Source organism: Cryptomeria japonica, chromosome 5 (assembly GCF_030272615.1).
Source record: "Cryptomeria japonica chromosome 5, Sugi_1.0, whole genome shotgun sequence".
Taxonomy (NCBI): Eukaryota; Viridiplantae; Streptophyta; class Pinopsida; order Cupressales; family Cupressaceae; genus Cryptomeria; species Cryptomeria japonica.
In genome coordinates this window covers 533744604-533770679 of record NC_081409.1, presented here as the reverse complement: position 1 = coordinate 533770679, position 26076 = coordinate 533744604, and the positions used below count along the sequence as shown (strand labels likewise).

Sequence of the window (26076 nt, the reverse complement as noted above, 5' to 3'; positions counted from 1 at the left end):
ACTCATGTTTCAATCTGAGTCATGATCCAAGGGCCAATTGCATCTTGTTTTGGCTAACACAAATGAAACTATTTGCCACATGGCGGGTACCATAGTACCTAGGGTGTGGAGATGGAAGCCCATGAAACCCTTCTCAAACCTCTTGTTAAATGCCTGAATTAGAAATCTGAATGGATATCAAATCCCAAAAGAGCAATGAGAAGTTGGTTGATGGCCTCAAGTATCTCACACACAACAATAAGAATCCTCTAATAGATTTGAGGCAATTGAGAACATCATCACTTCTGAGAGGCAGAAGAGAATACACAAAAATTTGAAACATTGCAGCAAATTACTAAGAGGCAAGTTATGAAGAGCGCATTCAATTTTGGGGATGCTCTTCATGATTCTTCAAGCCTTCTGCTAGGTATGACATCTCAATCTGGTGAACATTTCAAAAGGATGATGACCCAATTCGTGCCAATGATGGTGACCTCAGGAGCACCGTGGCATTATTTTTCTGTTATGTATGTTGTTACTCTTCAAATATTCTTGGTGGATTTTTAGCTTGATATTGCTCCCGATATGGAGCATTTACTTTAATTGATCTACGTGTTGAAAAACTAATTGTTTAGCTGTAACTGTGTAGCTGTCCTAAGTTTATCTTGCTTTAACTGTTTATGTGTAAGTTTTATATCCTTTTGACTGCCTTGCTACATTCTAAGCTTTGCAGTTGTAAAATCTTATGTATTTTTTAAAAAAACCAGTCTTTTGCCTTATATTAATTACAATCTTTTTTTGTGTGCCTAAATTTTGTCATGCTGCTTCAACTTTGAATTTCTTTCATCATAGGTTGTAAAAGACATGAAATTATTATTTTTAAATCATAATGTTCCTTGTTTTGTGCAGTTTGTAAGGATTGTATTTATCAGAAGCTTGCTGAAGAAGATACATATCATTGCCCTATATGCAATGTATATCTTGGTTGCTTGCCTAAGGAAAAGCTAAGGTATTGAATTGTGATTTTATAATGTCCTCTTTAATTTATAGTTTAAAGGTTTTTATCTGACTGTGATTCATCTTACATTCTTCATTCTTGGATGATATTTTGCATTTGCACAAATAAATTATAATATTGTCTCGAAACAGCTCTCATCAATGAATGTTTGATTCTCAGGTTTCTCCAAAATTAGTATATCTGCACAGCTTAACTTGACGCTTCTTTAAATTGCTGTAGTCTTAAATTTAACTATACTTATTTTGTCTCTTATATTTTTCTCTTTTCAATTGCTCAGGATACAGCTGAAAAAAATTACACAATGTTTTTGAGCCATAATCTATGTAACAGAAATATTTCACTAAAATAAGGATTTGTGTATACATGATCCATTGATTATGATAGTACACCCTGGAATAATGCATACCCTTTCAATATAAATAAATAACTAGAAATATGAAGTCCTTCAAATTTAAACCAAGGCATTTAGTTTATATATTTGTTGATCCTGAGGAATTTGGTGCCTTGGCCCTAGTTGGAGCTTCCTAGAAATTTTTTCAAATTTTCTTAGAAGGGTGCCAGATCATGAGACCAAAATATTAAACAGGATTAAGGATTCTTGTCAAAGATGTAAAAAAGAAATGTGCATGGAAAATAATTTGTCCTGTTAAGTGGCTTAGATAGGGCAAAGTAAGTGAATTTATGCAATTGGCATGGCTTTGATCTCTTCCTTGTTCTTCAAAGGTGGGTGAATCCTGTTAAGGTGATGCCCCTGGTCTGGAGCAAAGTGAAATCTCCATGTGTAAGTTCCATTTCTATCTAAACTAGCCAATCTTTGACTTGAGGATAGGAAAAGAAAGAATGAATATCTCTTTTTGATACTCTGTCAACAATACTCAAACCTTTTGAAGAAAGAGGCAATAATACTACTGATCTGTAGCGTAGGGGTGCATCAAGATCATGGGACTGTTAATGTTTATTTCCCTGGAAAATGTGCCATGGCCTCCTTTGCAAGTTAAATTCTCAATCACGCACCGTTGATTTATGGCTGCAAGGGATACCAACATGTAAATGTATTGTCTGGTCAAGAGCAATGTGGTGACTTTGGCCATGTTGAAGATGTCAAAGATAACTTGGTGAATTGCAAATATAACAAGCACTTGATGTTATATCTTGAATTGCAAGAGACAAAAGGTTGGTTCTCTTTGGTCCATAAGTAGGAGGTATTCGATAATGAATTTTTATCAGGAAAAATATAGCTCTTGGACCTCCTCGCTACTTCTTCAATCCATAAGTTTATTGTTGATATAGCAGTTATTGTGTGCATGCAAACACCTGCCAAGTTGTCAAGGTGTCTCTTAATTTCTTTTTCGTTCTGAACTAAATATTGTTGTCATGTCAACCATGTGTAGTGTTTTAACACCTGGTCCTTTACTTGACAACAGAAAAATGTTTAGTTCATCAATGCTAAGAGAAAAATGCTCGTTTTCTGCAAAATTAACAGCATTTGTAAATTGTCAACACTATAATATAGCTTTGTTTTACTTTGTGGGTTTTCTGTAAACAGTCAATAAATGGACTCACCTAGAAAATGAGGAAGAAATAAAGTTCCACATATTGTCACCGGTCCTTCTGTTAGTTGACAAATCTCAGTGCTAACACTAAGAAATTTTATTTGGTTTCGGAGACTTGTCTCTATTCAAGTGTGATTTATTTTATAAAATGCTTATGGACTGTTGTATTTTATGTTTGGTTAATGTTCTACATGCACAGGCCAGATAATAACTTGCAAGATGTCAGAAGCAAAATATTCCCTTTGAAAAAGAAAAAGATGAAAGCAGCTGAGAATAATTCCCTTGGTTCCGCACCTGCTAGGAGAAAGGAACGCTCGCTGTCCTCATTGGTAATTAATACTCCTCCTGTGTCAGCACAGGCTGGCTTATCAAGCCGAACAAAAGCTGTTGCAAGAAAAGCTGGTGCATCAAGAGGAATAGGCAATAAGGTAAACAGTGGAAAGGATGTAGACGTAGCACTGGATAATTCTGAAAGGCTTGACTCGATAGAACGCCCAAACAAGATGTTTATAAAGAAACAGGTATAGAAGATAAAACTATGCTGTATTCTTATGGCACATGTACTTGTCAATGCATTAGAGTTTCTGGAATATGTATTCTTTAAAATATGTTCTGTATCTTATGCTTTCTCATGCATTTCTTATGGTCACTGTGACAAGGAGATACTGTTTAGGTTTGAATATATGGTCATGCCTTTTTTTGTATCTAACAAAGACACAGTTCCCTCAGCGTAATTCAGGCAGCGATCCATCGAATCAAATTGCTGATGATGACATAAAAAATATTACCAGTCCAGAAAGTGGTCGACAAAGAACAGGCAAAGGTACATCATGGGAACCATTAGCATGTCTTGCAGAGGCAGCAAACAGGACAGAGATCTCTCAACCACCTTTGCTAGGTTTGCCTGCTATCAAAACAGAAGAAGCTGAGAAGTATCGAAGTATGAAGCACACAAATGGAATTAAGAAGAGAGGTTCAGGTCCAGTAAATGTAGCTAGAAAAAAGGAGTCAGGCAAGGTTCATCCTGGTACAAACTCAAAGATAGCTCGGAAATTGCATCCTACAGGTCCAGAGAGAATGTCCATATCAAGGAAACAAAGAAATGTAGCTTTGGAAAATGATTCTTCTGTAAAGTATGAAAGAAGAAGTAATCCTGTCTGGTTTGCCTTGTTAGCTTCTGAAACTCAGTAAGAATACTTTTTCCTATTTGGTGATGCATGCAATTAAAGTGAATTGATAATATTTGCTCTTCACAGAATTAAAATTTTCCTTGTCATAATATGATAGACTTGTTTAGGCTGGTTTGATTTGCTTATGTGTAACTCCTTGATGGGCAAGTATTTTCATGAAAGAGAAGAGCTAAACCGTTTGTCTGGGGTTATGCAATGTGTGTATGCAGAGCTGGAGACAATGCTCTTCCACAGATTCCAAAATGTTATCTCAAAGTCAAGTAAGCTGTCTCAAATTATCCTGCACTCTAAATTCTTGGCATGCATGCACTTTTCATGTGTACAAAATCTAATGATCAATTGAAGGTAAATGATACTAAATGATACTTGGTATCCAAATGCACCTAGTTATAATGAATTCTGTTTTTGTTTTGACTTTGGTATGTCTAATAATAAAGTATGGAAGCATTGTCTGTGTTGTTGTTCCTTGTAAAACCTATGAAGATTTCTATGTCATAAAGATTTATTATATGTTGGATAGCAAGGCTTGTATTTTAAGGAATTCATATACCAGTCTTTTGTCATCCCCCACAAATATTCCTTTACACTGCCATCATATATATGTATGTGTGTGTGTGTGTGTGTTTGTGTAGACACAATTCTCATTTATTGAAATTTAGTGGCAACAAAAAATAGAAATTTCATTGTTATTATTACTAGAAAAAGACCCCAAGGCTACAAATCATAAATTAATAAATTCAATGATAGGCATAGTAGCAAGATAATATATATGAAAACAATATAGTACTAAGTACAACTTTGAGAAGCACACAGGCAATACTGAGAGAGAGGCGGGGTGAATCAGTATTGCATAACTTTTTAATCTTAAAAACTTGAAACCATATAAAACATAAAGTAAGCAATCATCAAAACTTAAACACAAGTATTTCTTATGGAAAACCCTTTTGGGTAAAAAACCACAGCATCAAAAGACTTCCATTAACTTAAAATCGGCACCAACCTAGATTACAAAGTAAACAACTATCAAAGAGAGCACTGACTCTCCTCTCAACACCAACCGAGAACAGCAAAGGTATCAACTCCAAAACAAAAGAGAGCTCCAACTCCCTTCAAAACAGCAACTTTGAAATCACTAAAATAAGTGTAACTCCCCTCAAGGATATAATATTCAACCTTTATTTGCCTTCAATGATAACATTCAAAATTCATCCAGCTGCTGTATATCACATAATAGAATGCTATCGATACTCTCTTGAAAACTCACACATACACAGAATAAGTCGCCCACACTTAACTTCCAACTCTCTTGAGGGCCAGGGCTACATCCAACTCTCACTTCTCCCAAGAGTTTTCATTCTTGGAAGCCAATCTGCTGTAGAATACTCCTTTATAGAGCTTCCACCCGTTGCTGATGTCAAAAATAAACCTGAATATGTCTCAGATGGCTACCTTTTCCTTCTTTTATTCACTCTTTTTCCCAGCCCTAACCCTAATTTCGAATTAGGGTTCTCATTTCATGTATTAACAATGTTTTATTTCATATTATAATGCCTTCTCTTGGTTCCAATTAAGCCAAGGGTCTATTTTATCATAATATAAAGTTGCCCCATTTTAAGTTATAACTTCTAGGTAAATGTGCCCCATGGGTACTTTATTATACTTTGTTGTAATATAAAGTGATTATAATAATTCACTTTATAATTATTTATTTAACCCAACTTAGGAAATATTTAAATATTTCCCAATTTATTCATAAAATGCTCAAATGAGCTCAAATTTGAAAACTGCTTGTAGCCACCTGACTGTGAAGGATGCCTGAACCTCATAGGCCAACTGGTAGTTCTCCCTTAAAATCTAGGGATGCTCCTAAAAAGTAGGAGACTGACCCTGTCAACCTGAAACTGAATCCCAATGGTCCTCCTCTGCTGTGTGTACCTTTGGAAGGTTTGTCAGTGAATTGGGAGTTCCTCCTAAAAAATAGGAGATGCACTCAGTGAATTTTGCTTGTTTTCCTAGTACTATTTTGAAAAGCACCCTTAGCATTTTTACCTAAGGCACATCCTTTGCATGCCCCTGAATGATGTTGCTTTAACTTAGGTAGGCCTATTACAAGGTTTCCTATTTATGATAAAGCTCTAAAATTCAGGTGACTTAGTCTTCTATGCCAAACTTCATCAGCATCTGTAGTTTCATGGATTAGGGCTAGGTTGGGCTCTGTGCACAGCTCATACAAGTAGCCTTGTCTTTGACCAATGGTTTTAGCTTTCTTGATAGATGAATTCTTTGGCCAAGCCAACACTCTGTTGTCCATGAAGGTCACTCTGTATCCATTATCCTCTAGTGCTGATATGGAGACTAGGTTTCTCTTGATGCCTGGGACATATAGTACTCCTTTAAGTTGTAATGATATGCCTGACTTTAGTTTGATGGTGCAGGTTCCAACTCCTCTGACTGGATGTGTGGAGTCATCTCCGATAGTCACTTCCTCATCATTCTCCTCTATCATGGAGTCTAGCACTTCTCTAAACCCTATAATGTGTCTGGATGAGCCACTGTCGATCACCTAGGAGTTAACCTTGTTTGAGTCTTGGTTTGAAAGTGCTGAATAGAGTACATACTTCTCGGAGTCATCTTCCCTTTTAGATTTTCCTGCTTTGGCAAATGTGGCTTGTTGTTTGGCTCTTTTTGGACATTTGGCAACATAGTGCCCAAATTTATCACATCTGTAACATTGAATCTGTGAAAGGTCCTTCTTGAAGGTGTTCTTGCCATGACGACCTTTCCTCTTCCTAAATTGTTTCTGCTTGCTTTTCTTGTTTGAGTTTGTATTTAGGACTTGAAGATCTTCATCTATATTCTTTTGTTTGAGTCCTTTCTTATTTAACCTTGATTCTTCTTGGAGACAATCTGCCTTTAGCCTATCAAACTTTGGGAATTCATCCCTTGCATTGATGCCTTGGACAAATGTTTCCCATATACTAGGCAACCCATCTAGAGCAATGAGTGTTAATTCTTTGCTTTGGATCTCATATCCAAGGGTTGCTAGTTCATCCCTTAGGGCTGATATCCACATGAAGTAGGCATTGACTGACTCCCCTTTGATCATAGCTATATGATTTATTTCTCTTTTTAACGCCAAGGTTCTACTAGCATTGGATATCTCAAATGCATCTTCAAGTGCTTTGAACATGTGGTAGGCCATTTCATGTTTCCTTATGATGGGCATAATATTATTTCTCACCCCATCAACTATGATTTTGATGGCCTTTTCATTTCCCTCTCTCCAAGTTGTTTTGTCAGGTTCAGTCTCAGGTTCTGCAGTTTCAGTTTTTACAAATGATTCGACTTTATTTTCTTTTAGAATCATCTGAATTCTGAACTTCCATGCTGAGAAGTCATCACCTCCTCCGAGTCTATCTTCGAATCTGATAGGGCTAGCCATTAGAAGAAATGTGATGTTGAATATAGGCTTGTTTTGAATTTTCCACAAAATTGAATAGCCTCAGGTTCGATTTAACTTGGCTCTGATACCATGCAAATGTTATTCAATTTTCAATTCAAGATGCAAGTTATATTCAAGGTTAGCTTTTCTTTCAAGTATGTGTTATTTCTTAATATAATAAATCTGATTATTGTCTGGTATGTTGTAGATGGAGAAAGAGCATTTATCAATTTCGATGTCCTTCTCACAATCACCGATTGATATATATATGTCTACAAGGAGGATCAAGCAATACCTTGACCGGTCATGTCTATTAGACATGACCAATCAAGATATTACTTGATCACACCTTTTCAATCATAATCGCATTTACCAATTGGTGTATATATATAAAACTTAACAAGTTACCTGATACTAATCGACGTGTATATCATAAACAAGTCAACCGATATTAATCGGTACGTATGTAGTCATAAACTAAACCCGATAACAATCGGTGTTACATAGTTAACATGTTTGACCGATACTAATCGGTGTGCATATGATTAACAATGTAAACCGACACCAATTGGTATTCTATGCTTTATGATTTACAACCGATAATTATCGGTAGTTAAGCATTGGTTAAGAATCCGATGTTGATCGGAATTTGCAAGTAAGGTTGTATATATATAAGTCGAAGAATAATCATCAAATGAAGGAATGATAACTGAAGTCTTTATCATAGTCTATCGATAAGATAGATGATTGAATGAGAGACTTCATTTATCTCTCATTCAATCATTTATCTTACCGAGGCTATCATGCATCAACAAGATGAAAGTCATGAATGGATCATGACAAGTGGCAGTTATCCTCTCTAGCTAAGAGGGAGTGTTGAAAATAATATCTAGTTCGGATACCTGACTATGGCACTTTAATATTGTTAAAGTCAAATGTATTCTCTCTCATGTAATTCGAACTATTGGGCTGGACCCAATCATGTAACGTGGTGGCAAATAAATGGGCTGGACCCAAACATGTAACGTGGAGACAAGTAAAATGTAACTTGTAAAATATCAATGCAATTCAAAGAAATAAACAAGCAAGCCGACTTGATGTATTAAGCGCCAAGGCTGGATATAAAACCAACAGCAAATGAAGTTATTGTCATCATCATCAACACTTGTAATCTGCTCTCCAATATTTGGCGATCTCTCTCCCTCTCTCTTGTGCGAACTTGCTCCTCATCCATTGTGTGAAGCCTGGCTGTTAGGTGATGCTATCAAGATCTTGCGAAGTTAATGAAGGCTTGCCTTGTGCGCATTAGATGCTGATGATAAAGGCTGCAATCTCCATTATTATATAAGAGGAATTCAGATCTGCTAACTTGCTGGTTGAACATCAACCTGAGATAAGCACACTTGCTTTGTAATTGCCTACATTTGAGATAATACATATTGTACTTTGTGGCTGAGTTTTTCACTTCCAAGAGGGAGGTTTTCCTAGGGTATTGGTGTGTCTTGTCTTGTGTTTTTATTGTTGTTACTGTTCTGTTATAACTTGATTATTCAAATTAATATCTGATTGCTTAAAATTAACACCCTTGACTTAAGACATTCTATATTAGAGAACTGCTGACTTGTTACTATTTGGTATACTGATTCCATCTTTGCTGGACCAATTGATAATCGAAAATCTAGTTTTTACTCTTGGTTCAGGAATTATATTTTTGTAGAGTAAACTACAAACTTGTAGTTGCCTTATCTTCCATTGAGACAGAATATAGAATATAAGCTAGCTGTTAGTACAGATTGTGAGTTGTACATTTGTAGAAGATATTGGTTGGTCTTGAAGTTCATCACCATTACATCCTTTGTACGAGGATATTTTGGTTGGTACTTGCATTAATGGCATTGATTTGCCCATCTACTAGTAGTAAATGTAGATGTCTTCTATTGATCTAACGCATCTACTTGAGAAAGATTCATCCCTAATTGTAGATTTTTTAGGGTGCTACAATGCCATGGATTAGGGTTTCAACCTAGAATTACATTGTGTGTCTTGAAACTCATATCAAGGTAGTCAGCAATAATGCTATTGTTGAAATTGTGTCAAAGTCTTTAAGGGTTTCAATTATTGAAGGTCAATTGCAAACAAGTAGTGAAAGTTGCAAAATATTTGAAGGTACAATGGTAGAGCATGTTGCAGATGTAATTTCTCCAAAATCATAGGTACAATTTAGGGTATTTCCAAACATTTAAAAATTCCCTTCAACATGCTTCGTGTTGTGAATGTAAATTTTGTTTGAAAGCATGGCAGCATTTTAATACAATTACAGCGTTGTAATCATCATTCAAAGTTTACATATGAATCTGTTCATTTTGATCTTGGATAACTAAGTACATTTTGTTTAAAGTACTCCCATTTGATGCATCATTATGCTTAGATCATAGTTTAGTATTTTCCTTTCATTGCATCCCCTTTGTTAGCTTGACTTTGTTACCCATAAATAGGCACCAGTCTGGATAGTTTGGCTCAAGCAATCATTTAACAAAAAATCATTAAATCCATCTTTTATTTTAGTTTCAGTTGGTGCAGTTCACGTTTCACTACATCACAGGGAATAGCCTTTACGAATCTTTGTGAATTGTTTGTATTGTCTATGCCTCACACTCATTGTGAAGGCATTAATTGGCTATATTGAGATAGTAAGCCAAGTTGCTCTCATGCTCGGTGACAATTCTTTGGAGACATATCAACCATCTGGGTTTAGTTACCACTATCCCTTAATCATCTTTTAGTTACCACCATCACTTAGTCATCTTTTATTTGTACAAGCTTCTAGGAACACCCTCCCGTGTTTAAGCCGAGCTTGGAATGTAGGAGAGAGAACCCACTCTTGTTGAGTTGGGCCCTAAACCCTCTATTGTTCAGTTGATGAGCATTTGTTATTCACTTGATGACAACCTTGGCCTTGTGAGATTTTGTTCTAGGAAGTGGAGTAGTGGCTTTGGGACCCAACATTACCTGCACCCACAATTTATGTTTGTCTACTTGTTTTAAATGGAATATTGATAGGCTGTTGGTTCTTTCTTTATATGGTCATGTTGTGTAAGAAATTGAAATCTCTGACCGGTTTGTATTACATTTCAGACTCTACCTCTTAAAGGTGGGGAATGTGCTGAGTTCTAAAGAGCACCTTGAGTCTAAATTTGTTGTGTTCTTGGGTGGCTAATTTAACCCAAGCATAAGCCTTCCTCATTTTTGTAATTGTCTTTATTCTGGGCTTCTTAGATATTGTTTATAGTCATTGCTTTTTGTATATTTCTTGAACTTTCTTAAGTTGCCAATGGTATGAACATAATTTCAACTTGCCATTTGGAAAAAATCAACCCACTTTACACTCAGACTTTGTGACTAAGCAAAATCTTGCAAAACTGAGTTGATGAGCATTTGTTATTCACTTGATGACAACCTTGGCCTTGTGAGTGAGATTTCGTTCTAGGAAGTGGAGCTGCGGTTTTGGAACCCAACATCACTTGCATCCACAAGCTATGTTTGTCTACTTGTTTTAAATGGAATGTTGATAGGCTGTAGGTTCCTTCTTTATATGGTCATGTTGTGTAAGAAATTGAAATCTCTGACCGTTTGTATTACGTTTCGGACTTTACATCTTAAAGGTGGGGAATGTGCTGAGTTCCAAAGAGCGCCTTGAGTCTAAATTTTGGGCTTCTTAGATATTATTTATAATAATTATTTTTTGTATATTTCCTGAACATTTTTTTAAGCTGCCAATGGTATGACCATAATTTCAAAACGTGCCATTTGGAAAAACTCAACCCTCTTTACACTCAGACTTTGTGACTTGGCAAAAACTTGCAAAACTAAGAAGATAAAAAAATATTTAAATTTATTAGCTTTCAAGACTTAGAAGTACCCACCAAAACTTGCACCGAAACTTGCCAAAACTGAGCAAAACTTATTATGATATTACTATCAGGGTTCAACTGTGTAGTTTTTGAGTCAAACTCATTGAGCAAAACTTGCCAAAACTCAGCTAGGTGGGTTAATGGGCTATTTATTTGGCTGACAAAATAACTTGCGAGTACATGGAGAGTTTGAAACCATAACTGTTATTTTAAGTTTACTAAAAACTTTGTAGTACCATCGTTAGACCATAAGGCCGCATAATGTCTCGATGTTCTAATGTCTCAATGTTCTCAATCGTTTGTAGGATTTTCTTCCATTGTAGTATTGATCTATTCATTATGTTCTCAAAGTTCTTGGGTTCTCATTGTGGAGACCTGTTGTGACCTATTTCACACATCGCCCCATTGCAAATGGGGACCCCCTGTTTTTGCTTTTTAGGGTTCTGCTTTGGCGTCGCATCTGCTAATCACCAATCTTTTTGCAAATTAAGAGTTAGAGTTTTGAGGTCATCTTGAGCCAAATTGAGAAATCATGCCCGGAATCACTTGTGAGTGTTGTCAAAGTCTTCAGAAGGTCTAAAGGACGAAAATCGCAATCGCTTTGGGTCATTTCTGACAACCTGCTTTTTTAGAAATTTTTGCTTTTTCTGCTTTTTTGAAACTAGCATCTGGGTTTTGTTCTTTTAGCTATTTTATTACTACCCATTTTGTCGGAATTTGAAAATCTCGCCTCTAGATATAAAAAGCAAGGCTTCGAAAATTTTGCTTTTTTCTAAGATTAGGGTTTTGTTCTTTAGGTTATTCTGATCCTGCCCATGTCTTCAGATTCGAAATTTTTTGCTTCTAAGTGTAAAAAGCAAGGGTTTGAATTTTTTTTTTTTGTTTGAGATTAGGGTTTTGATCCCCATGTCGAATTATTCCTACCCATGTTCTCAGATTTCAAAAATGAGGTCTCCAAGTGCAAAAAGCAAAATTGAAATCCAAATTAGGGTTTTTGTCCAGATGAACCAGCAAGGTATGAACATGGCATGAACATTGTTGACCAAGTCAAAAGAAGGCAAGTGGAATGGCACATCGAAAATTTCGTCTAGGTTGAAGAAATAAAAATGGCAGACAAGTTCAACAAGGTTCAAGAGTAGAATGGCAGACGATCAATCAAAATGTGGAAGAAGTTTGAGCAGGATCAATTTAAAAATTGTCCAAGAAAAATTGTTCAACAAGTGTTAAACTCTTACCAAGGGTTAACTAACTCACGACAAGGGTTACTTAACTCCTGCCTAAGGTTAAGCTTATTCATGCACCAAAAATGTCTGACAATTTTCAAAGTGCACCTCATGTCCAAGCTAGAAATTATTTCCAAGTCCACTTTATAAACATGGCACAAGCAAGAAATTCTTTCCAAGTCCACTTTAAAAACATGGCACAAGCAAGAAATTCTTTCCAAGTCCACTTTAGAAACATGGCATAAGGAAGATGTGTAAAATTAGCCAAAGCTTGAGAAAAAATGTAGGGCCCACTTAGGCGAAATTGAAGATGGCATAGAAAAAAAATGATATAAATTTCCTAGTTGGCAATAAAAGATGACATGGCATTCCAAGAGAATTAAAGATGGCAAGTATGATGACTTGGCATTTAAACAATCAAACTCAAAAAAAAATTGTGACATGTCTTCCTCAAATTCGAATTTCTAGAAGGAGATTTAAAGCAAATAAATCTTTCTAAAACACGATGGAAGCTTCTAAGGATAAAATTCCAACTTCTTAGAGGGAGGATAAAACAATAAAACTTTCTAATTTTTGAGAATCTTTCAAGCTTCCTTCTAGAAGAAGGCAAGGAGTTTAAATTTCCTAAAGATAGAATAAAACAATAAAGCTTCTAGAAGCAACTCAAGAAGCTATAAAGACAAGGTTTTACCATCACTTCTCTTTGCCAAATTCAAGAAAATTGCTAAGAGTGATCAGAGTAAGCAGCTCAAAAATTTAAAAGATTATCAGATTCATGCCAAAATCTGATCATATTATCAGATTAGTCTTGCAGAGATAAAGTAAATTCAAGGGCTTGAAAAAAAAATAAAAAATCGAATTCTTCAAAGGAAGCAGCTCCAAAATCCAATTAGATTATCAAAATTTCAGAAGAATTTGGATGAGAAATAAAGAAAAATCAAGGGTTTGAAGGAAATAAGCTCAATATTTTCCTCAAATTCGCCATTGATAACAGTTTGAAGGTGAAAATTCTACCTTGAACATCTCCAGAAGAAGGAATAAAGCAGGTCCAAGGGTTTGAAAGGGACTTTCAAAAGGTTCAAGTTCGCCATCACCAAGGTTTGCTGATTAAATTCTGAGTTCACCATTAATCATCCTTGAATCTGCTTTGGGAGAAAGATTCCAAATCTGCACATAAACTCCTCAGAAATCTTTCAAATCTGCAAGATGATACATGTCAAGACATCATCCAAGTTCGCCAAAGTTGGAGCATAAGCCTATGCCCAAAATTCGCCAAGAATGAGCTAAAGTAAGTAGCTTCCAAACATGAAGAACATGGAGAAGCAATCAGAACATGATCAAAGACAGTAAAATTTGCCATGAAGATAAGAAACCAAGCATATCAAACTCAGAAGTTCGCCATGTTCACAATAAATACGCTTAAGGCATGAGAAAGATGTTTGTGTGAAAGCCAAGGAAACTCTGTGCAAATTCTGTCATGAACAGCGATCAGGACAAGTAAATTGAAGTCTCCAAGTTCAAAATCAGATTGGCATAAAGCAAATTCGCTTGTGGCATAGCAAGACTGTTCGAATTCTGTCCAAACCAGTCAAGAACAACAGTTAAAGATGAACACAAAATAGTAGATTGGCTTGAGTAATTTCTATCAAGACCGCCAAAATTTGAAGGGAAACATAATAAGGTTCGCATGATAATAAGGAGAGAAAGCTTGAAGAATGATCATCTAAGCGCTTGACATGGAAAGAATGAGTAAAGCTTGGTGTCAGACCTTTAAATTTGATAAGCACAGAGACAAGACAATATGTCTTAGCATATTCCAAGCCTTACATGTTTGTCTTGATCAAGAAAAAAATTGTCCAAGGTCTTGTCCAATCAAATAAGGCACAAATTGAAATTTCTCCAAGGATGTGGAAAGCCCATCCTTCCATGTTCGAGAAAGAAGATCATCCAAAATTTGCTGAAGAATAAGACATGTCCAAGGTCTTGTCCAATTAAATCAAGAGCAAATTAAAAATTGTCCAAGGATATGTGAACTTCGCCTTGCCAAGAGGAAAGCCTTTGAGCATGCCAAACAATCCAAAGCATGAAATTTGTCCTTCCAAGAACAAGATTGCCTGACAAATTGGAAGACAATTTGTCCGATCATACTTCTGAAGCCTGCCAAGATGACATGACAAAGAGCAAGACAAATTATCTGATTATATTTCCAAAATTTGCCAAAGACAAGAGGACATGTGACTGTCCGAACTTTTCCGATTCATCAAACATGAAGGATGATTGTTCAAGAATATTCCAAGTCCGAGGACAAGCCAATTAACATGAAGCATGTCAGGACATAAGACAGGACTGAAAATTGTCCAAGCCTTTATCCAAGCAAGTTGATCAAACTCAGACACGAATTTGTCCAAGGCATAAATGGAATATGTGAAGATGCCGGATTAGTGACCTCAAATTTGATCCATTAGACAAGAAGACAGTCAAGCTGGCACGCCATGAGAAAAGACAAATTTTGACAAATTCACATGAAATCAGACTAGCAATCAAGCAGGAAAATAAATTTGACAAGCACATGAAATCAAGGGTCAATCAAACGAACGGGTTGATAAAAGTTTGATACATGAAAAATGGCTAATTGTGGAATTTTCCACAACCAAAAGAATCAAATTTTGACTAAATGTTGGAGAAGAAACAGGAAGAAAGAAGAAGAACAAAGAGGAAAATAAAGAGGAGATGAATCAAATTCTTCTCCAAATTCAAGGCACCTGAAAGAGTCTCCAGGCATCAAGAAAGAAAAGTCTTCAGACTCTGCGAAAGTATGGAAAGAAATTCCATATTTCTTGAAGGATTTCATTTCAGAAGAGTCAAAGACAAGCTCCCACGTGCAACATAAATTGGCAGCAAGAAGAGTATTCCAGACAAATTTCCATAGGCAGGCAAATTTTTTGGCACAAATTGGGGAATTCAAGTCAACATGTCTAGGTTCATTGAACACACTATCTCTCAGGAGAAGAAGGGGGTGCAATCCTAAAAGATAGCATCTTGTGCCACTTGTCTCTCATCCGACAGATATTTGATCTATTTTGGGAAACTATGATTAGGGTTAGGTTGTTTTATTCTCGACCGTTGATTGGAAATCAATCTTGGCCATTGAATTGTAATTGGGGAGCTTATAAATTGAGCTCACCCCTCATTTGTAAATTATGGGAGCATGTTGCAAAACATGTTGAGATAAGCAATTGTTGCTTAGGATTGCCAAAATAATAAGTAATACATTGTTCGAATTGATGGTGATTATTTCCCTTATTTTGGAGTCTGCATGGTTCTTATCCCTCATGATAGTTTAGATTGGTGAAACTTTTTGCTCATACTTTTGTTGGATGGATGATTTTCATTCAATGTGTAAAGTTAACTTGAGCTTTTGATGTGGATGCTTAACTTCTACTTTGAGTAATATTGTTCAATTGTTGGTATTATTCATAAGTGTGAAAATCTTGAGCACAACCTTAGAAGATTGCACATGCTTTGCGTAGTTGTCCTAAGTGTGGCGAAACAAAGGATTTGATAGTTTAGATTGGTGAAACTTTTTGCTCATACTTTTGTTGGATGGATGATTTTCATTCAATGTGTAAAGTTAGCCTGAGCTTTTGATGTGGATGCTTAACTTCTACTTTGAGTAATATTGTTCAATTGTTGGTATTATTCATAAGTTTGAAAATCTTGAGCACAACCTTAGAAGATTGCACATGCTTTGTGTAGTTGTCCTAAGTGTGGCGAAACAAAGTGTTGTTATTAGTTTCACCCAGTCTTCACCGTCTCCTGAATTTTTAGGAATAGATTATAATTTCTAAACCTTATCTCCTTTTCAGTTTTCTTGAAGCCCACAATCCAAAACCCAAAAACGATAAATCTCCATTGTGAATTGAACGGGCCAAGCGTAAGTCCTTTTGTGTATTACCAGCATATCACAACGCCGATTGAGCTTATCCACACGCTAAGAATTGACCAAAAAAACTTTGGAATCACCATATAATCTTCTTGCAACCTTAGCATAAGTGGTGGTTTTTCAAGAGAGGATAGAGTATCCTTGGGTATTTTATTCTAATGTTCGGTATATGATAATACGTACACCAACAAGACCCAAGTTCAAATTCTCCGTAGGGACATCTAAAGTGGAATTCTATGTTGTGACCCTTGGTCTTCCATTGGAGGTGGTTTCTAAATAAAAGTGGATTTCTAATTAGCGACTCTTGATTTTCCGTTGGTGAATTCCAAAATGTTTTCTCATAAGGAGCTTGTATTGGTGATGCTCATATGAACAAGATATTTGTAATCAATATTCAATTAAAAAGAAATGCTTTCTCAAAGGAGAATTGGGCATGACAAACACGATGTAAGTTTGACAATACAAGATATACAGTAACATGAGTAGGGTTATTATGAGATACATGCAGTGGTCAATGTTAGAGGAGGTAGCTAAATGTTTAAGATCTTTTAAATGAATTTCTGTAAATTGTTTATCTAGACGGTGGAGAACTATAATTGAAATTATTCTAGGGCAAAAATTTGAATTGTTTGTCTGAGTTCAGGAATGGGGGAACATGGAGGCTTGGAGATTTGCTTTTGGGGACGAGATTTTCTTTTTTGTATTATAGGGATGGCTATTAAATTAATATATGAAAATTAATAATATTTTTAAATAGAGATAAATAAATAAATTAAGACTAACTTAATCAACCTATATCAAGCACTCAATTACATCCAGCATCTTCATGTCAGATGCATAAAATTCTACTTACAAAGAATTATCATTACCCTTATTTAAAACATTAATTTAATCCCAACACAGAAGATACAGTATAGACAACATTTGTTTGCATCTTTCCTGGGCTAAAATGTGAAGTATATCCATGTCATCAGAAGTTGAATCCTGCCTGCTAAAGGTTATCAACCTTGCTGACGGCAGTTTTTTAATATTTTCTTTTTGTTTTGCTGTTTTTAAACTGCAGGCCGTTGGGAATGTCCTGATGCCCTTGATTACTTCAGGGTGTTCCCTTGGTGTTCTGTTTTGGTGGATATCTCTAGAAATTCTCATCTGGATGTTCCTGTTTTCTGCTTTTCCCCAAGCTCTTGATACATATATGTTTTGGGGTCTGAAAACATAAACTTCTTTAGGTTGGCATGAATATACTAAAATGAGAAATGACATTCTTTAATTATAAACCCCTGTAAGGTCATTTGATTTTATATGTACGATACTAGTTACTGGCAGTCATTAGTATCGATTTGGCATGATATGTTTGATATTTGTGCAGTAACTGTGTATTTTTTCTAATATCTTTCTATCATTTTTCTTTGAAATGTTAGGTTGGGGGCTTTTAGTTTTCAAGGGGACATTGTGTATAGACTGTATTAGTAGGTGGTTGTTACAGAAAGATATTTTGTGTAAATGGTCATTCTAAGAAGGAAATTGGTAAAGAAGTATCTTTTATCAAGGAAGGAAGCAATGAAGGATATAGTTGAGTATACTGTGGTGCATGAATCCTTGATTAGTTCTAAGATGATCGGATAAGCTCGGGCTTCCTAGGATTTGTGTTGTGTCTAAATATAAATGCTCAATCAATAGGGAAAATGATGGGATTTTGTGTCATGGCCCTAATATGTTTGACTCATCAGACACCAAGACAAAAACGTTATAGAACTCAAATTTAGGATGAAACAAAGAAACGAAAGCCAATCCAAATGAAACTAAGATCAAGAAAATAGACGTTTTATTCTTATTTTTTCAGTCATGATGGTAGTTCATGCTAGCTTGACATTTAGCACACCATCCTTTAATGACATATATACGGTTGAAAATTTAGGTGTTTTATTATATTTTAGTGCAGTTTTCTCGTTTGATTTATTTTGATTCCCCAAAACCTATTTAACCCGGGGAAGTATTCTCAGTCAAAATAGCGACATCCCCAAAAAGGGACCATTCGACGATATGGAGATGGGTAGGAAACATCTCCACACCTTCCCACATTTTTTTAAAATTTGGAAATGTCCTGGGACGTTTATTAAAGTCTTGGGAACAGCAAGGGATGACTAGCCATCCCCTATGGCCTAGCAAGTTTTCATTCCATTCTTTTTTAATTTTTTTTTAAACACAAAAGTGAAATAATAAAAATAAAGGACACCCCTTTACATGAAGCCTGAATCTAGAAATTCATTATAACATTTAAAACCAAAAAAAGAGCCCATTTGTGTCATTTTGCAAACTGTGAAAAGCAGAAAAAAGAAGAGCACAGCTGTGAGAAACCAAGTGAAAGAAGGGAAGAGAAGTGAGCAAAGGGCAAAAGTAGACCAAGTGGCAGTGACTCAAACTCTGATTTTGATGCAGTGTTGAGAGATGCTGATTAGAGACAGCTGCATATTTCTATATTTTTGTCATTTTGTAGTTGAAACTTGCAGCCTTTGGGCATTTTGTTGTAAATTTTTATATAATATATACACACATTGTCAATGAATGCAATTAAATTTTGTTAAAACTTAATTTATTTCTTGTTTTCTATGAAATGAAAATGTCAATTGAATTCTAATATTATGTGTTAAGGTTCTACAGTGCTTATGATGATTGCCTTATCAATGCTATTATATGAATATTTGAAATTTTCAATATTTTAAAAATTTTCCCTATTATTTTAATAGCTATCTCTTTCTATCCCCTAAAAATGGCTTCCCTGCCCTCCCCATCCCCAAAACACAGCCACCCATTTCCTGCCATCCCCATCCCAGAAACATGGGGTAACATAGCTAAAAACTCAATTGCTGGTTTCAGAAGCACTGAATGATGTCAGCATGACACAGCATCCTAATCATGCAAGTTCTGGTTTCATGGTTTTAGGGTTTAACCACTGTGAGCTTGCCCTCTCTAGTAAAGGTTAAATTGTTTAAGTATATGTATTCGGGATCTAGGGTTCTTCTAGTCCCATTGACCTATTTTAGTCATTTAAGGACATTCATATGTTTTATTTCTCTAGCTAGGACAGTAAAATACATATTATTGTGGCTGTTGTTGACATTCGCATGTGTTGTCTGTAGTATTAGTCTGCAAATTTATTTTTGTCCCCTTTAATTACTGCACTTTCTGTTGATATTGATGAGCCCGTCTTTTGACATTAATGTTGCTGTTGACTAAATTTGGACTGTAGTAGATACTCTTAGAAAAATCCAGTTTTACTTCTTTTTTTACAATTTGTTTTAACTTTTGATATTGTTGTTATAATCTGCAAGTATTGTTTTTGTTCAGAAACAATACATACAGCTAAGCCTATGGACACAAGAAATTTATTCAAGACCTATGGCTCAGCATACGTGGCTTTTGAATATAAGCCTACAATCATATTGTTGGTTAATGAATCTGAAGGTCACATATAGACGCAAATGCTGAAAACAAAACCCATAGGTTAGCTTTGGGGCATAACTGTTGATATAAACGTACCAAGCCCAAACCATGGGTACTTTATAAAATGTAAGTAATAAGCCTTTAGGTGAAGCGGTTATAATCAAATCCTTTTGATATTCTTAATGTTTTTTATTTTCTAATAGAAGATATACTCAGGATTGTTGAGTTAGTTGGAATCCTGAAACTAGTGAGCTGTGACATTCCACTAGGATCAATGAGGAATGTCAAGGGATATGCCTCTCTATGAATAAAGTTAGGCAGTGTCATCCACTGTAATGAGCCTTAATATTTCTTCGCTCCTAAACATTTCTAATCAGTCCTGTATTTTTCTATACTGTTTGTGTGTGCAAACACAGGGAAGGCAGTCTGTAGCTTTTAGAATTCCTGGGAAAGACAGAGAAGTTAAAGTACTGAGAATCTTCCTCTTGCTTGAATTTTTCTTTTGAATGTAGCTGGATAACGTATGATTTATTTAAAGTTGCATTTTTTATTGAAAAACAATTGCAGTATGCCAGTGTTTATATTCATAACCTGAGTAAAAATAGGTCAATACTTCTACTAAATCTTAGAATTGAAGTTTCTTTTGCATGGAACAACAAATGTTTGTTTCATGAGTGTAACTTTGGACTGATTGCAGGAACTCTGGTACGACTTTTGTGCTTACTGCCTAGGGGGTGGTGCACACAAATTCATTTAAGCGAATGTTTTTTTGCAGTTTTTTGCTTTCCAAGTTGCAAGACTTTTATCTTTGTGAAATACCTAGACATGCAAGAGAATATTTTTGAAGCTAAGTTAGCAAATTTTGATTTTTATGTACCATTGAACCCTAGACAATAATGATTTTCCTATAATTTTTTTGTGATCAATAGTGACATCAGAGACTTGATGTTACGTTTAAACTTAGTGCATTTTCATGATGGTTTAGAAGGAATTTTAATTTTATCAATATTTCTTTTTTTGAAGTTCCATCTTTTCTTTCTCATATTTGTGTGAAAGTCTAAAATAAGCTGACAGTAGATCATGTATCTGCCACTGTCACAGAGATGGAAATGTACCAGTTTCATATGTGAAGAAATATCTTGTAAAGAAGCTTGACTTGAAAAACGAATCTGAGGTGATCTTTCTCACTTTCTGGATTTCCGGTTATGTTTTATTCAGAATTAACTTATTAAATATAGAGATTCTGTAGTATTGAATTTATTTTGCTCAACTTTCAATGGCAACTTTCTTGTAAGTGATACTGTTGTGTCCCAGAGTAACATTATATATTAATTTAAGATTGAATGTCAAGCGCCTTGTCATATCTTTGAGAATGCCATGCTTTCAAAGTTTAGTGTTGAAGTATTCAACCCTCTAAGATGAGATATTCTAGTCTAGACTTGGAAATCAAGAAGCACTCTGTTTTTAGTAGGATTCACAGGTTTATGTATGAAAATAAAACATTTAAATGTCAGATGATCTACTTTAAAGTCGAGCAGATTCATTTCACTTAAATAAAAATTGATTTGATTTTGCATGAAAGTAGTTCTTACATATGTGTAATGGTCTAATCATGAATTTCAAGATGAACATGACCTGCTATTTTTCAGGACCTTGAAGTTAGCCTTAATATTATATTTGATTTTGGTACTGTAATACAATCGGGATGTAGTCAATTTTTTTTTGGCATGGTTCACTGGAGACATGGTGGCATACACTATACTGTATGGGTGCTGTTATAAGGATGAGGATGCCGATCAAATTAGAGTACCTGAGTAAATGAATAAGGATATGGCTATATGTATGTAAGTGTAGTAACTAGAAACTGTGGGTACAGGGATGGGGACACAGTCCATGTCTCTATGATGGAGTTTCCTTGTAACTATGGTTGTTTGCATATAGCTTATGAATCCCACATTAATTTCTGTTTTGTTTGAGACAGTGGCACAAATATGTAGGTTTAATGCCATGGAATAAATTGTATTATTTAGCAAAAAACAATTTTGTGACATGTATTTATTGTGTCAGCAATGATTGTTTTGTGAACAATTATTATTATTATTAACCATTCCCAGCAAGCAATAATCTTACAAAAATGAAAACCTGTCGTTTCTTAGTGTATCTTTTTGCTTTACATTTTCCCTACAATTGGCCTCATGTTGTAGCTTTAAATAACATTGTGAGCCTTGTGATGTAGGTTGAAATAACATGCTGTGGCCAACCTATTGTTCCAAGCCTATCTTTGTACAGTCTTGTGGAGTTCTGGATACAGTATGCTGCTTCATCAGACCGGCTATCCTCTTTACAGGAAATGGATCATGAAAGAGCTGAATCTAGATTCAATTCAGAATCAAGAAGCCCCACTGCAGAGGAGTTTATGATGGTGCTAATTTATGCAAGAAAGTCCCCACGAGGATCATCCTAGCTGGCAGGACATTTGTTTTGAGGAAATTTGGTGGATATATGCACAGCAGATGAGATGCAAATAAAGTTTCAAAATTGTTTCATTCTTTAGAATTTGCCTTCTACACTATACAAGTGTTCACAAATTTGGGAGCCATCTGGAATGATGGCTATGGCATTGTGAATACAATCCTGCCGAGAGATATCATTGTGAGGAAACAATCTTGCTTGGAATTAATTTTTCTTCTGATTTTTGCTTCAGCAGATGATATAATCACTAATGAGATGTAGTGGGGAAGGAGAGGAATAGTGTACTTGGTAATAATGATATTCCTTGAATGATTTTGGGAACATAAGCAATGCTTGAAAGCATTCTTGTGGTTTCCGCTGATACAAGTTTTTCTTTTTACTGTGAATCTCTGCTTTATGAGTTTTAGTTTTTTATTGGGTATAATCTAACGAGAAAAGAATGATCACAGTGTCATTTGGCACTTATTGTGTTATGTGATGATTCCTTTTGGATTTGGACTAAGTTAGCTTTTGGGTTCAGAAGTAGATCAAAGATTGCTTTCGGGTTATGAAGCTTATCTACTTTTAACACCAACAAACGTGCCCTGAACTTATGGAATTTCAATTATTTTAGGACCATTTAATGCAAGTCTTATTTTTGTCATATTTGTAAAATGGAATACAAATCCAATTGACAAATGAAGACTTGAATCAAAACTTGTAGTGAGTTATAGGATGTGACAAATTGAGCCTTTCAATATGTATTCCAGGTTAACTAATTAATTTTTTTCCCTATAAAGCATTTGTAAAGTCTCGACAGATTGCATACCATTGATTGAGTTTGTTTGAACTTTGAACTGAATCTATCAAGTAATTATCGATTCTTTTTAATGGTACACTTTTCGTTTCCATCAAATATGCAGCATACAAAGGGTTTAAACTTTAAATGTTTATTCTTATCGGTAAAGTACTTTTTGAAAAATTAAATAAACTGTTCAACAAAATGTTCAGAATAAATTTGTTATTAGTGTGTCCCGTACAAGTAATATACTTAACATAATAAACAAAAGCTACAACATTTATATTAAATAAATAGAGTCCGGAACAGTTTCCAAACCACTTCACGGGGTTCTATGTTTTATATGTCCATAGATGAATAATTTTTTTTAAAGTTAAAGACTCTGCGTGGTGATTCTGAAAATTCTGAGATTATGGGAACCTTTAAGTCGCGAAAAAGAGTTTTAATCTTTGCAACTAAAGGTTTGGGATCTTAAGTATATGCTCATGACATAGTATTAAACCCTAATATCATAGGGTTGAAACTCAAATTAAAGAAGGTAAATAATTTTAAAATGCGTGGTGATTCCGGAAAACTTGAGATTATGGGTTGTTCCGATAAACCTGCCTATAAGAGGCAAAACGATATTAGCCAATCGTTTGCAACAAAAATAATTTTGATAAATTATAATGTTAACAAATGTTCATCTATACAATAAAATAAATTAAAAAAATTTAAAGAAAGAAAAATAATTTCTTTTCATTGGTCTAAGTATTTTTTTTTAATAACCAGATAAGCACAACAAATGAATTTTCATTACAATAGTATTGCCTAACTGCAAGTACTAATAATACTATCTATCTAGGATATGCCAGTCTATTAACTTATTAATTTACAAATATTGCAACCGAGATGTATCCAAAAGCTAACTTTCTTTTTTCGTAAAACATTTGTCAAATGAGCTGTATCCAAAAGCTAACTTTCTTTTTTCGGAAAATAATACTATCTAGGATGGTAAAACATTTGTCAAGTGAGATGTATCCAAAAGCTAACTTTCTTTTTTCGTCCCGGGAAAAAATGGTTAGTTAATATATATAATAATATATGAAATCACTTAGTTCCCAAGCCACAGAGCTTGTAGAGGAAAAAAAAACCAAAGCAATGTGAGTAATGTGTCATAACCTTTAGAGAAAAGTATAAATTTTGTTTGTTCTGAGCCACGGGTTTCACTGAAACGAGTTCCATGTCTCTGGACAGGCATTAAGTAAGTGGAGTCTTCTTGCCTGAAAAAAAAACAATCTAATCCAACTAATCATATATGCCTTCATTGCCTTATCTCGAGGATGATCACATTAAAAAAAAAATGTTGAAATTAAAGTGTGAACAATGCATAAGTGTGTGTATGTGTGCGAGCGCCCTTGCATGTGTGATGGAAAAAAAATGGTTAAATAAAAAAATCTATTCTAATAATAGTAAAAGAACAATTTTGATATGGGTACGAGTGTTAGAAGGTGTGTACTGCATATATATATATATATATATATGGAGAGAGAAAATCCATTTAGCTTAGCAATCAGAAAAGAATAATGTGAATTTGATGTATTTTGGAATTTGAAATATTTGACATTAGAATGGTAGTTGTTTGGAGTTGGAGTCGAAGACTTTTGTGTAGGGACAATTTGGTTGTTTGGGACAAATTTGTGGCTATCTTTAATTTTTTTAAGATTTGAATTCGGCATCATTTAGGTGCGGAAGGATGTCAACAATGAAAAAAAAAGAGATGATAGTCACAAACTCAATTTGTATATATTGTAAATTGTTTTTTTTTTTTTTTTTTTTTTTTGAGTTACGTAGATTCCTTCTATGTTTTTGGTATTTCTAAGGATTGATGGTATTGATAATACTTTTGTTAGGTGGTTGTACAATCAAGTCACGAGAGTTCTTTGCTTTTATAAACCTAAGAGTAGACAAGTTTGAGAAAAAAAAACACTCATTATCCACACATTTTTTTGTGGAATGATTGTATAATGCTAGATGTTTTTAAGAGTCTAAATGAGACGTGTAGATGCATATGATTTGAATTATTTCTAGATGATTAGAATGAATATATTAAATGATAGTAAAATTAGGAAATAGCAACACATAAAACTTGTGTTTGGCTAGCCCTAGACAATAAGGGTAAAAGAGGACATTCAAATTTGAATTAGGGTGAGATAAGTCAATAATTGCAAGGATGACCTTGTGATCATAAAGTAGTCTTACAATACAAAAGGTGTTAAATTACAATAGACAACATATGTAGGGAAATAAGTGTGAGCATAGAAGTGATAAATAAGTGGATATGGTGAAAGGATAAGGTTGTGCAAAAATAAGAAAGGAGATAAGTGGTAGGTGTATAGAAATATTTAAAAGAGTAGGTGGATAACATGGAACAAGGAATTGAGTTTACACATAATTGTGTCATTTGTCGACATGTTTTTGTGTCAAAATACTCCCCTCAAAATATGCACAAAAATAGATGGGAAATATGGATTTGCAAATTTTACTATTATGTTTTGTCTCAATGCATGTGCATCCTATAATGATCACGCATCTTATAGTGAGTAGTGTAGATTCACTCTCAAATTTTATAGCATAACTGTGATATCAACAAAATAGTACGAAGGCTTGATGCTTGATAATGTTAGTGCTAGCTCTTGATAATTATAATGCTTATGAAGGTGATGATTTGACTATAGTGTAGGTGCTCAAAAGTGCTCGTTGGGAAGAAATAAAATAAATGGTCTTATTTATATGCCTCACATTACATTTATCAATGGTAAGATTACATGACAACATCTACGGAGGACGAATTTGAGAGATGGTAGGACCTATAATGCAATGGTTTGATGAGGTAGAAGGATAAGGGTGTAAAATGCATAGAGTGAGGTGAGAAAATTAAATAAGTCATTGAAATTTATTTAATTTTCGGAAAGAAGTGTTAGCTAATTAAATGTTTTTTGAAAATTATAAATTATGAGAGGAAAAGTAATTAAATAAAAAAAATTTAATTAATAGTGGAATAAAAATGGAAAAAATAAGTAAATAAAAATAAGATTCAATTAATTATGGATAGAAAAGGCTAATGAAATAATAAAATAATAA

The 26076-nt window shown here is 34.7% G+C and overlaps 1 protein-coding gene across 6 annotated transcripts in view; it reads left to right on the top strand.

Moving 5' to 3' along the window:
* The window catches only part of LOC131069173 (E3 ubiquitin protein ligase DRIP2), a 147933-nt gene extending 125297 nt beyond the window's left edge, over window positions 1-22636 (top strand). For 5 of the 6 annotated variants that reach the window (XM_058004533.1, XM_058004534.2, XM_058004532.2 and 2 more), the window contains 6 exons: window positions 889-988; window positions 2750-3071; window positions 3271-3737; window positions 3950-4000; window positions 20805-20877; window positions 21940-22636. In XM_058004533.1, the coding sequence (XP_057860516.1) occupies window positions 889-988; window positions 2750-3071; window positions 3271-3737; window positions 3950-4000; window positions 20805-20877; window positions 21940-22167 (1241 nt within the window). In that variant the 3' untranslated portion in view covers window positions 22168-22636. The remainder of the gene's footprint in view (window positions 1-888; window positions 989-2749; window positions 3072-3270; window positions 3738-3949; window positions 4001-20804; window positions 20878-21939) is intronic. The other variant, XM_058004535.2, reaches the window with a different exon arrangement.
* The last annotated feature ends 3440 nt before the right edge of the window (window positions 22637-26076 follow it).